A 13,566-nucleotide genomic window follows, 5' to 3' on the forward strand; every position below is an offset into this window, starting at 1 on the left:
CTTCCTTTTTTTCCAGCTTGCCTAGATATTTGGAATGCTGATGTTATTGTTTTTAGTTTATCACTGATTTTAATTCTTTAAGGTGTTTTAAATCATTGCTGTTAATTATTTTTATTGACAATTTTCTTGTTTTATCCTTTTCTGTGCCAGCCAGCCTGAGATTTTATTTTATGATCAAGCAGTGTGTACGTTCTTTGACTCCCCCCCCCCAAGAATTTTGGCAGCCATGGTTTGTTTCTCATAGAACCACAGTTCCCAGCGCCCTTAGTCAGCTACAGTCCCCGGGGTGAAGCCATGTGCATTGAAGTGGTGCTTTAAATTTATTGTGTGGCTGTGACCCCTTTTTTCTGGGCTTACAGCTTGGAAAGGGTGGCTCTGGTACCACCTTCTCCTGGCCCTTTGTCCAGCTGCACCTGAACCAGAATGTATTGTGGAGAGAACCTCTTACTTGCCTTTCCAACTGATGTAGCCCCCAACTAAGCACCACTGCTTCCACAACATGGGTAGGCAACCTAAGGAAACGTGGGCTGGATCTGGCCCAATCGCCTTCTAAATCGCCTTCTTACCTTTCTCGCCCTGATCTGGCCACAGTGATCCATGCAATAGTCACCTCCAGGATTCATTATTGTAACACGCTCTTTGCGGGGCTGCCCTTGAAGATGACTCAGAAACTCCAGCAGGTGCAGAATGCCATGGTGAGGCTCCTTACGGGGTCCTTGCTGCGGGATCACATTCATCCAGTGCTTTACCAACTGCACTGGCTCCCGGTGGAGTACAGAGTCAGGTTTAAGGTGCTGGTTTTGACCTTTAAAGCCCTATGTAGCCTAGGACCCTCGTGCCTATGGGACCGCCTCTCCTGGTATGCCCCACGGAGGACCTTATTGTCTTCAAACAAAAACATCTTGGAGATCCCGGGCCACAGGGAGGTTAGGCTGGCCTCAACCAGAGCCAGGGCCTTTTCGGCTGTGGCCCCGATCTGGTGGAATGCTCTGTCACAAGAGACTAGGACCCTGCGGGACTTGATATCTTTCCGCAGGGCCTGCAAGACAGAGCTGTTCCGCCTGGCCTTTGGTTTGGACTCAGTCTGACCCTTATGTCCCCCCCCCCCCCGCCTTACGGTTTTGATCCATGGGCTACTTTTAAAATGAGGCTGCATTTTAAATTGCATTTTAACCTGTATTTTAAATTGTTTTGTTGTCCCCCCCCCCCATTAAATTTTACTGATGTTAGCAGCCTTGAGCCCAGCTCTGGCCAGGGAGGGCGGGGCGGGGTATAAATTATTATTATTATTATTATTATTATTATTATTATTATTATTATTATTATTAAATCCAGCCCACGGATGGTCTGGGAATCAATGTGCTTTTAAATGAGTAGAATGTGTCCTTTTATTTAAAATGCATCTCTGGGTTATTTGTGGGGCGTAGGAATTCATTTATTCTCCCCCCCTCCAAAATATAGTCCGGCCCCCCACAAGGTCTGAGGGACAGCGGACTGGCCCCCTGCTGAGAAAGCTTGCTGACTCCTGTTCTACAATATCCTCCCCACCCCCCTCACACCTGCTTGGTAGAGGCTTTGATTTGCCTTTCTGGGGAAGAAAAATAGGCAGATGGCTGATAAAACACTGCCGCATATGGTCCTCCGTCTGTGTTTGAGGGGAAAGTACTTCTTTGTTACCAAACATGACATTTTACGCCACATTCCTCCACCCCCTTCTTTATATACTAATGCGGAGACAGTGTAATGAAACTGCCTGGAAGCTTCCTGGTGTGGGATATCCTAGGAACTATCCTTTGCTGGTAGTTTGATGGTGCCGCCCCACTTTCCACCCCACCCCTTAATAAAATAATGATTCTGGGTGATTCCCAAGAGGCCCCCACCCCCCAGTTAGCACCATTTTCTCAAATATCATGGGGAGAAGGGGTGGGGTGGGGGCTCTTGCCCTCGGGTCCTGCTTCTGGGCTTCCCATAGTGGGCGTAGATGGGTCCTTGGCCTTATCTGGCAGGCTCTTCTTACTTTATTTTATTTATTTCATAAAATTTACAGACCACTCGATTGTAGAAAAAACTTGAGGTTTACAAAAAAGATTAAAAGGTACAGGTAAAGGACCCCTGACAGTTACCGTAAGTCCAGTCGTGGACAACTCTGGGGTTGCGGCGCTCATCTCGCTTTACAGGCCGACGTTTGTCCACAGACAGTTTTTCCAAGTTGTGTGGCCAGCATGACTAAGCCGCTTCTGGGGAACCAGAGCAGCGCACGGAAACACCGTTTACCTTCCCGCTGGAGCGGTACCTATTTATCTACTTGCACTTTGGCGTGCTTTTGAACTGCTAGGTGGGCAGGAGCAGGGACCGAGAATTGGGAGCTCACCCTGTCGCGGGGATTGGAACCGCTGACCTTCTAATCGGCAAGCGCTAGGCTCAGTGGTTTAGATCACAGCGCCACCCGCGTCCCTTACAAAAAAAGATAAAGCAGTGCAATTATTACTAAAATATTTACAACCATAATTTAAAACATACAGAAAGTTTAGACGGCAGTAGAATAGATTCAAGCAGGTTAAGACTCATAAGGTAAAGGGAAAGGTACCCCTGCCCGTATGGGCCAGTCGTGACCGACTGTGGGGTTGCACGCCCATCTCGCTTAAGAGGCTGGGGGCCAGCGCTGTCCGGAGACACTTCCGGGTCACGTGGCCAGCGTGACGAAGCTGCTCTGGCGAGCCAGCACCAGTGCAGCACACGGAAACGCCGTTTACCTTCCCGCTAGAAAACGGTACCTATTTATCTACTTGCACTGTAGGGGTGCTTTCGAACTGCTAGGTGGGAAGGAGCTAGGATCGAAAGACGGGAGCTCACCCCGCCGCGGGGATTCGAACCGCCGACCATGCGATCGGCAAGCCCTAGGCGCTGAGGTTTTATCCACAGCGCCACCCGCGCCCCTGTTAAGACTCATACGAATTGTCTAAAATGTGGGTTGCGCTCGTCTAAATAAGAATGCCTTCAGCTGGCACCAAAAAGAATACAGGCAGGGAGTTCCAAAGTGTCAGTGCTGCCACACCAAATGATCAAGCTTTTACAGACGTGCTGTGGGCATTATGTGGCAGGGCCCATTCCCTCAGTTGAAGCGGTCAAGTAGGCAAGGCAGTCCCGTGGGTGAACTGGTCCAAAGTTAAGGGCTTTATATACTCACATTGACACCTTGGATGCAAACTGGTTCTCATGTGCCTTTAGGGAATGTTCCGTGTGACTGCTGAAGTAGCCTCAGGTTCCACACCCCTGGATATCGTTGCAGAAATGTGTAGTTGCACCCAGTATTCTAAGAACGGCAGCAAATGCTGTTCCCTACAGTTGCCAGCATCCCATGAGTTGCAGTGCGATGCAGTGGATAAGAGTATCTGACTTGGTTTGGGAGACACCTGGGTTTAAAGCCATGCTCTCTGCCTTGAAGGTCACCTTGGGCATGTCACTGTCTCTCTGCGTGACTGTGGCGATCACACAGGGTCCCCGGACGTTTCACCGTCTATTGATCCCTGCGCCACCACTTGATTTCTCGCTGCCACCACCCAGGCCCTACCTGGTACAATACTGAGTCCAGTCAGGGTTGAATTGGAACATAAACTTCATCAACGGTATCGGTCAATGACATTCATGGGGTGCCTATCCAGACCTATAACTTCCACTACCTGCTCTCGCTCACTAAACCACCTCTCGGATATTTACTTGTCTTCCTAGCTCCTAACTGTTCCTGACTCAGCTTATTTTGCTACACCAACTCAACCTGCCCACAGACTCTATCCCAATTCACTCCCACTCCAACCAACCACCCAACTCCCAACAAACTCCTCCCAGAGCTGCTTTTATAGTCCCTCTGACTCCACCCCCCGGGGTTCTGATTGGGTAACCTGTTTAACTATTTCACCTCCAGCACTCTCGTATGTTAACGTCACAATGATCTGCCCCACACGGTGGTTGTGAGGGTAAAATGGGGACGAGGTGGGAGAGGCTGAAGCATATACACTCAGTGGTTCCCAAGGTGGGAGTTAACTGCCTCCTGGGAGGCAGTGGGATTACCTGCACGTACGTGTGTGTGTGTGAGCGTGCGTGCGTGCGTGCTAAGAGGCAAGGGGATGGCAGAGGGCGATTTAAGACTCCTGCTAAGTGACTTTAAACCAGACATTGGGAAAACGGTATCACTTCATCAAAACCCATCTGTTGCATTCAGAATTTACTGAACAGTGAAATAAGTTTCTAAAGGTGGTACGCAAGACTAAGCAACAAAGCTGGTATCACTGGACCCAGTTCATCAGTTTCATTGACTTAATCAAACCTGATAGTTTTAATTGGATTTTGAATAAAAGTGCAATTGATTGTTTGAATTTTATAGTGTTATTATCTTCCCTAGTGGGTCGTGCAAACTGCTATTCAGAATAATGCTTTCTAAAGAGTAGGGCAGCAGGCCCTAGGGACGAGTTCCTGGAACCAAGTGGGTGGGGGCCTGAGAAAGGTTTGGGAGCTACAGGTCACAGGCATGCTTTATAGAAACGAAGGAGGGGGCCTTCCCAGTGGTGGCTGCTCCCAGGCTTTGGGACTCCCTCCCTAGAGAAACCAGACTGGCTCCCTACTTGCTGTCCTCCTTGTTCTAACAGGCTTTAGGGGGCTGAATGCTTTCAGTGAAAGGGCTGTTTGCTGGCATCTGTCTGTTTTGAGAGACAATGGAGTGCCCCTCTGGGGGTGAAGACAAACCTCTGTGTTACCCTCCCCGGGCAGTAGGGCTGGGCAGTGTGTGTGTGTAGGTCCAGGCTGGGCTGTCCATACGACAAGGCCACCCCCTTGGCCTTGCTGATGTGGTCCAAAGATAAGCAGAACAAGATGTTTGGCACAAGCTTGGCTGCAGGAGTTGCTGGAAGGAGGCGTACAAGACGCCATCCAACCATCTTAGGGACTCTATTCTGGATTTGTGTAGGCTTTACTCGTGAGCCCACAAGGCAGCAGAGGTTTGGGATCAGAGTTTTCTGTCTCCTAGATGGGCTACCTTCCCAGGTTGACAAGCTCCATCTGCCCCTTGGCTACTCTCACCTGGATTAGCCGGCCAGTTGAAGCCATTCCTGGGGTGTGTCCGCTGTCACAGCTTCTAGGAGCCACAGGTGAGAGCTGAGAGCAGGGTGGGGACCGAAGGGGGACAAACGGCCCAGAAGGAACATGACGTGTTCCCCACCAAAGGTACTACCCCCCCTTAACACTGCACAAGCCCCAAAAGGCTGGTGCCATGCTATTTTTATTGTAATTATCTGTATGATTTTAATACAACACAGAGAGAGAGAGACAGACAGAGCAAGCCTGCAATTTATGCACATTATGTATTCTGATCCTGATCTGATTTTAGGATGTATTTTAATTGATTGACTGATTTTATGTTAATGTGTTATACATTTGATGTTAGCCGCTCTGAGCCCAGTTTTAGCCGGGGAGGGCAGGGTAAAAATTTATTTATTTATTTATCTATTTACTTACTTACTTATTTACTTACTTACAGTGGTACCTTTGGATGTGAACGGGATCTGTTCCGGAGCCCCGTTCGCATCCTGAGTAGAACGTAAGACACGACTGCACGTACACAGGTCGCATTTTGCTGCTTCCGCACATGCGTGTGACGTCATTTTGAGCATCTGCGCATGAGTGAGCGGCGAAACCAGGAAGTAACGCACTCCGTTACTTCCGGGTCGCCGCGGAGTGTAACTTGAAAATGCTCAAACTGAAGCACATTTAACCTGAGGTATGACTGTATTTATTTTATTACATTTAACTTGTGCATGTTCAGCTTTACGCAAGTGCAATAATACAAATAAATAAATAAATGCGGGTCAGAAAGGGATCAGGAATCAATTCCCTTTGGGAATTATAGGGACAGAACTACCTAAACTATGTAGAATAAGGTTTCCAGATTTTTTTCAATGAATCCGGCTACACTTTTCAACTTCCTACTAAATAGATGGATTTTGCCAGGGGACTGATTTGTAAATCTGGGGACTGTCCCCAGGAAACGGGGACACCTAGTAACCTTACTATAGAAACTTATTCATGTATGCTACTATAGCGGCAAGAATGCTACGCACCCCAAAATTTAAAGAAGCAAAAGTCCCAGCAAAAGAAGAATGGCTATAAAAACATGGAATATGCAGAAATGGCGAAACCAGAAAAATAAGAAATCAAGATAACAAACTTTTTTATATATAAAAGAAGAGAAATGGTTTATTGAATATTTACAAATAAACTGTAAGCAAATAAGAACGTTGGCAGGATTATTGTAATAACCTGCAGTTTCATAAGAGTATATATTTAAAGTAGATGAATAAATGAACTAATTAAGTTAATTTTGATAAGCAGAAGATACTAAAAATAAATTTGAGGAACTGCAGAAAGAGGGGGAAAGAAGTCAAGTTTTGAAATGTTAAAATGATTGTGAAATTAGTGAAATGTATAAACCTGAAAGAATGTATGCGGGTGGCGCTGTGGGTTAAACCACGGAGCCTAGAAGGTTGGCGGTTCGAATCCCCGTTGTTCGGTCCCTGCTCCTGCCGACCTAGTAGTTTGAAAGCACGTCAAAGTGCAAGTAGATAAATAGGTACAGCTCCGGTGGGAAGGTAAACGGCGTTTCCGTGTGCTGCTCTGGTTTGCCAGAAGCGGCTTAGTCCTGCTGGCCACATGACCCGGAAGCTGTACGCCAGCTCCCTCGGCCAATAAAGCGAGATGAGCACTGACGGCTGGACGTAATGGTCAGGGGTCCCTTTACCTTTATAAACCTGAAAATCATAAATAAAAATTTCAAACAAAAAAAGAAAAGGGATCAGGGAATCCAGGAAAAAAGACTTTGGCAAGCCCTTCCACCACTGAGCCCTATGTGTTTTGAATATACATGATTTTGGCTTCTGCAAAATCTACTGTATTGGCCCGAATATAAGCCGCACTCCCCCCCCCCCCCAAATTCCGACCATGAAAAGTTAAAGTGCAGCTTATATTCATTCCCTTACAAAAATTGGCTTTTTGGTCAGCTGTGAGGTGGCGCACTGTTGCAGGGAGCCATCCAACTGGTCTGCGGCATCTCGGGACCACGTGGGGTCTGGGCATGCCGCAGAAGCCTATCAGCTGTGAGGCAGCGTTCCCCCAAGCTGATCAGCAGCTGCTGCCCACGCAAGCTTTCTCCTATGTGCTGCAACCTCTGGTCAGCTGTGAGGTGGTTCCTTTACAGCTGGGCAGCATCCGATTACTGTATTTGGCAGTGGACGACCACATGCGCTTCGGTAGTGAGAGTGTGCTTGTTTGGGACGGGTGCTTGCTGACCCCCTTTTCATTTGGCCCCCCAACCCTTGCGGGGCAAGCCTTGTGTGTGTGTGTGTGTTCCTTGCTGGGTGCCTTTCAGAATCACCCCCCTCCAATTTTAAGGGAGCAGCTTATATTCGAGTGCAGCTTATGGTTTGGGCCAATATGGTACACCCCTGGAAGGTCAGACCCGAGTAAGTTGTGTACTTAGTCAGGGAGAAAGGGTAGGTAAATTCTCCACCCCCAAGTTTTGAGCTGTTCTTACTTTTATCTGTAAGCTGCCTTGAATCCTTGCCATGGAGAAAGGCAGGGTATGTATGTACGTATGCATTGAATGAATGAATGAATGAATGAATGAAATAATTTATGCCAATCTAGGACAAAGATGTGGGTGGCGCTGTGGGTTAAACCACAGAGCCTAGGACTTGCCGATCAGAAGGTCAGCGGTTTGAATCCCCACGACAGGGTGAGCTCCCGTTGCTTGGTCCTTGCTCCTGCCAACATAGCAGTTCGAAAGCATGCCATAGTGCAAGTACTGCTCCGGCGGGAAGGTAAACGGTGTTTCCGTGCGCTGCTCTGGTTCGCCAGAAGCGGCTTAGTCATGCTGGCCACATGATCCGGAAGCTGTACGCCGGCTCCCTCAGCCAATAAAGCGAGATGAGCGCTGCAACCCCAGAGTTGGCCACAACTGGACCTACTGGTCAGGGGTCCTTTAACTTTACCTAGGACAAAGAAGGGATAGGCAAAATGTAACAGACGTTCTTTTGCCTTCTTGCTTCCTTTCAGGTCCAGATGATGAAAGAAGCCAACCCCAGGTGGAAGCCCATATTCATTGTGAAACCTGACGGTGGTTGCCAGGGGGACGGAATCTACCTCATTAAAGAGCCCAGCGACATCCAGGTGACGGGGAGCACCCCTTTGCGACCTGCGGTGGTCCAGGAGTACATGTCCAAGCCCTTTCTCATTGACAATCTGAAGTTTGACATCCGCCTTTACGTCCTGCTGAAGTCTCTGGACCCGCTGGAGATCTACATTGCCAAAAACGGGCTCTGCCGGTTCTGCACGGAGCCCTACCAGGAGCCGACCCACAAGAACCTTCACCAGGTCTTTATGCATCTGACCAACTACTCCCTCAACGTCCACAGCGGGAACTTTGTCCACTCAGACAGCGCCAACACAGGCAGCAAACAGACGTTTTCCAGCATCCTGAACAGGTTGTCCTCCAACGGAGTCAACGTCGAGGAGCTCACGGATGAAATCATTTCCCTGGTCATCAAGACTGTTATTGCCATGGTCCCTAACTTGAAAGTTTACTACCAGTCCGATATTCCTGCCGGAAAACCAGGGCCTTCTTGCTTCCAGGTGAGCCAAGACTTAGACTTAGACTAGAGGGCATTTGAGGGTGTGTAAGAACATAAGAAATGACCTGCTGGACAGGCCCAAGGGTCCCCCGCCTAGTGTAGCATCCTGTTCTCTTGGTGGCCAGCCATAAGCCTCAATTGAGAAAGCTGCAGGTAGAATTCGAGCCCTCTCCCTTCCAGTGGTTTCCAGCAACTGGCGTGCAGATCATTGCTGCCTCCAACCGTGGAGGCAGAACACAACCATCATGGCTAGTGGACATTGATGGGCTTGCCTCCTCCATGAATTTGTCCGATCTTCTTTTAAAGCCAGCCAAGGTGGTGGCCATCACTGCCTCCTGTGGAAGTGAGTTCCACAGTTTAATTCTGTAACGTGCGTTTTCTTTTATCTGTCCCAAATGTTCCAAGGCAACAGAAGTTCTTGCTGACGTATCCCTCGTCAACAGATACTGCCTTGGTTTGTTCGTTCGTTTTCAGGCTTGTTATTTTTATAGAGGCTTGTTATTTTCATGCAGACAAGATATAAGAGCATAATCAATTGCCGTGATTCAAATCAATACACCCTGTCCAGAATCTACCCAGGGCACATGTTTAATGAAATGAAAACCTAAGATGAGCCTGCCATATCAGGCCGCGGGGTGTGGGGTTGCGGCGTTTGGCATCTAGTCCAGAATCCATCTCTCTTGTGCATGCATGCACAAACATAATAAATAATAATAATAATAATTTTTTATTTATATCCCACCTTCCCCAGCCGAAGCCAGGCTCAGGGCGGCTAACAACAATAAAATAATACAACATTCTAAAATCATTTCATTATAAAATTAATTCAAATCAAATTGATGGCAACCATTGGGCTAGAGTGCAGGCAGAAGGTGGCCAGTTGGTTTTCACACTTCAAAATACCAGGAGAAATAAGAGGATGAGACTCTGATGGGACTGGACCGTGTGTGTTGCCTCTGAACCACAGGTTGCCTACCTGTGATCCAAATGGTTCAGACCAGCCTCCCTGAGCATGGTGCCCTCCAGATGCACAGATGCACGAGGGCTGGTTGTAGCATGAAACATTTGGTGGTGACAACAGGATCAAACAGACCTTGCTGGCAGCTGCATCCCCCACCACAGTTGCCCAGATTCCCATTGGAGAATCGAGAACAACTAGGGCCAGGAAAAGTTATTGGGGAAGGTCTTGTATATGTCCACCACTTCTGAGCTGCAGCCCCCCCCCTCTCCTGGTGGCTTGAGACAAGATTCAGAGTTGGGACTCCATCCCACACGCTTTTTAACCACCCTGTTTTTACTGTTAATATTGCAGTTCGATTTATTAATCGCTTTTAAAGCTGCTTCTCAAGGTGATCCGCATATAAGATCATTAAAAAGAGTTAAAAGAACAAGAAATACATTTGAAACCCCAACCGGTGGACATCCATGGTAAAGAACCATTTACCCAGCTGGTACAGCCTGTTGGAACATAAGTGTCCTCCGCTGCTTTTAAGAAGGTTCAGATAGCGCTTGTCTGTTGTATGTTTGGTTGTAAGTTGTTTTGGGTTGCCTTGGGCAAGATGAAAGTGACTAAATGAATGAATGAATGAAATAATAATATCTCGACAGGAACTCACCATTCCACAGGACAGGGGCAGCCCCACTAAAAAGTGCTGCTCCAAGTTATTGCAGGGAGAGTTCCTGAGATCTTTGGAACTTGCAGGAGAGACTTTACTGCAGGCTGCAATGATCTCTTGGGTGTATAATGGATAAGGCAAGTAATCTGGCCCTGAGCTGTATAGGGAGTTATATGTCAGCACTAATACTTTGAACTCAGCCTGGTACTTCTCCAGTTCACAGACACAAGGGAACAGCAGTGGGTAAAGGCCACCAGGAGACTTGGACTGGGTTCCTTGTTTCCAAATTGTGGAAATCCACGCCAAGGTCATCAAGAGACTCTTCCTCCAGACACAAGGCTGTAGTCTTCTGACTCCCTCCCTCGCCCGGCTTGCTTAAATCAGAAAATATATTCATTTTCTCTTCTTCTTGTTTTTGCCAGTGAGGGTCAGGATGAGCTGAAATCTCAGTATCTCCTCCTGACCTTTGCAAAATTGCAGTTCATGCCATCCTGACCAGAAGACAGCTGTGATTATCTGAGCAGGCTGTGTCATTAAAGCCAAGAGGAACTGCCACAGTAACCATTTGCCAATTAGTGTCTCAAAGTCTGCAGTCAAAATACTGTACTGTGGAACCCATCTCTGAGCAATCTCTCTCTCTCTCTCCCCCCCTGCTCCTTAGCTTCTCCTTCCACCAGGAAACCACCTTGTTGTAACCATAGCAAACCTTGCTTTTAGCAATCTATGGTAGCAATCTTTGGTGGGACACTACAGGCAACGACCGATTAACGTGCGTCCGAAAGATGTGCGACCACACGCAGTGCCAAACCCAGAAGTGACACAAATTTGTCGCTTAACACGTCACGAAGAGGGCTGAATGGGTGCGGTGCTCTTATATGAGCTCTGCAGATACAGGTGAAACTCTAAAAATTAGAATATCGTAGAAAAGTTCCTTTATTTCAGTAATTCAACTTAAAAGGTGAAACTAATATATGAGATCGACTCATGACATGCAAAGCGAGATGTGCTTCCACTTCTCAGAGGTCCAAACTTGCTCGATTTGCAATCCTTGTTTTGTTGATTTCCTTGAATATTCTCATTTTCTGAGATTGTTAATTTGAGGTTTTCATCAGCTGTACGCCGTGATCATCGCAATGATAACAAAGAAAGGCCCGTGATCATTGCAATGATAACAAAGAAAGGCTTGACCTATCTCGCTTTGCATGTCACGAGTCTATCTCATATATTAGTTTCACCTTTGAAGTTGAATTAGTGAAATCAAGGAACTTTTTCATGATATTCTAATTTTTTGAGTTTCACCTGTATGTGGGGGGGGGGGGGCAGGAATGGAAACCCTGTGCAAAATGGCCGCCATTTGTATAGTACAGTGGTGCCCCGCAAGACGAATGCCTCGCAAGACGGAAAACCCGCTAGACGAAAGGGTTTTCCGTTTTGGAGGTGCTTCGCAAAACGAATTTCCTATGGGCTTGCTTCGCAAGACGAAAATGTCTTGCGAGTTCCTGTGGGGTTTTTTCCTCCCCCCCCCTTTTACCAAGCCGCTAAGCCGCTTATCAGCTGATCCTAAGCCGCTAAGCCGCTTAACAGCTGATCCGCTAAGCCGCTTATCAGCTGATCCGCTAAGCTGCTAAACCACTTATCAGCTGATCCACTAAGCCGCTAATAGCGCTAAGCCGCTAATGGGCTTGCTTCGCAAGATGAAAAAACTGCAATACGAAGAGACTCGCGGAACGGATTCTTTTCGTCTTGCGAGGCACCACTGTAGCAGAAAAGCCTGCTTGTGCTCTTAGGAGAGGCCTGTTGGTTGCTCTTAGCCATTACAGCTGTGCGTTGCCACCACAGTCGGAGGCAGCAGGTGCTTCTGAATGCCAGTTCCTGGAAACCACAGGAGGGGAGAGTGCTTCTCATGCTCAAATTCTGCTTGTGGGTTTCCCACAGGCATCTTCCTGGCCACTGTGAGAACAGGATGCTGGACTCGATGGTCCTCGTTTGGCCTGATCCAGCAAATTCTTCTCTTGTTCTTATTTTATTAAAAGCGTGCCCTGGGTAGATTCTGGATAGGGTGGATTGATTTGAATCAGGGCAATCGACTGTGCACTCACATCTTGTCTCTGTGTTAGCTTTGTATCTTGTCAAGTTTGAAAATGAAGAAACAAACCAAGGTAGTGTAAATGAGCAGTTTAATCAGCGAGTGTATCAAAAAGGCTGAATCAATGGCCAAGCCAAGTTTCATTTCATTCATTTAAATTCGTATGCCACTTCACATTTCAGCAGAAAACTTAAGTGGTCTAAAAATCCCTTTACAAAGGAGTCAATACAAGTCATATAATACCACCCGCATTCAAATCAAGCAATGCTAACCATAGGAATAATTCCACTTTGTGACGTAATTAAATAAATCTCTAAACCATGAATATTAAGCAAAACTAAGAACTACAGAAACAAATCATATGCAAGAGATAAGAATATATCATCAAGATATATGTACATCAAGAATATGTACATCAAGATGAGCTATACAGTGGTACCTCTGGATACGAACGGGATCTGTTCCGGAGCCCCGTTCTCATCTAGAAGCAAACATAACTAGCGACGGCACGTCTGCGCACGCACGCACCACCTTCCGCCGCTTCTGCACATGCACGTGATGTCATTTTGAGCGAATGCGCAAGCGGCAAAACCCGGAAGTAACGCGCTCTGTTACTTCCGGGTTGCAGTGGAGCGCAACTCGAATGCGCTCAACCCGAAGCGCATTCAACCTGAGGTGTGACTGTAGTTACAATATATAATGACATAGAATAATAGAATCATAGACATCTCCATAAATATTCCAAAAACATGTACCATTCTCTGTTTGTGGAATGCTCTACCCAGTAAGGCTCGCCTGGCGGCTTCATTATACGCCTTTAGATGCCAGGTGAAAACGTTCCCTTTCAACCATGCCTTGGGCTGATTGACATCCTATATTGTGTTATTTGTTCTTTTTGTTATGTATTTTATGTTTTATCTTGTAATTTTATGCTGTGAACTGCCGGAGATCATCATATGACGGGCAGTGTACAAATTAAATAAATAATTAACCATATTAGAGTATTTCTTCACATTATGCCAGAACTTCCTCAGCTGGTGCCGTCCTGGTGTTTTTAGGCTCCCGACACTTTCCACTTTGGGCTTAATACTAAGCCACAAACCATCATGGTTTGTTGCTCATGCTAAGAGAAGATTGAGGCAGGAACCACCTGCCCATTCAGGGTAAACCATTATTAATTACCATACGT

At 47.1% G+C, this 13,566-nt stretch overlaps 1 protein-coding gene and 1 long non-coding RNA gene across 2 annotated transcripts in view; both read left to right on the forward strand.

The window, feature by feature from the left end:
* Nucleotides 1-13,566, forward strand: part of LOC308579117 — a 522,075-nt gene that overhangs the window by 138,635 nt on the left and 369,874 nt on the right. The gene's annotated exons all lie outside the window — the stretch shown is intronic.
* Nucleotides 1-13,566, forward strand: part of TTLL11 (tubulin tyrosine ligase like 11) — a 72,814-nt gene that overhangs the window by 26,929 nt on the left and 32,319 nt on the right. The window contains exon 4 of the mRNA XM_081179735.1: nucleotides 8,101-8,676. Within this exon, the coding sequence (XP_081035861.1) occupies nucleotides 8,101-8,676 (576 nt within the window). The remainder of the gene's footprint in view (nucleotides 1-8,100; nucleotides 8,677-13,566) is intronic.

This window comes from Podarcis bocagei (genome assembly GCF_964188305.1).
Source record: "Podarcis bocagei genome assembly, chromosome: Z".
Taxonomy (NCBI): domain Eukaryota; kingdom Metazoa; phylum Chordata; class Lepidosauria; order Squamata; family Lacertidae; genus Podarcis; species Podarcis bocagei.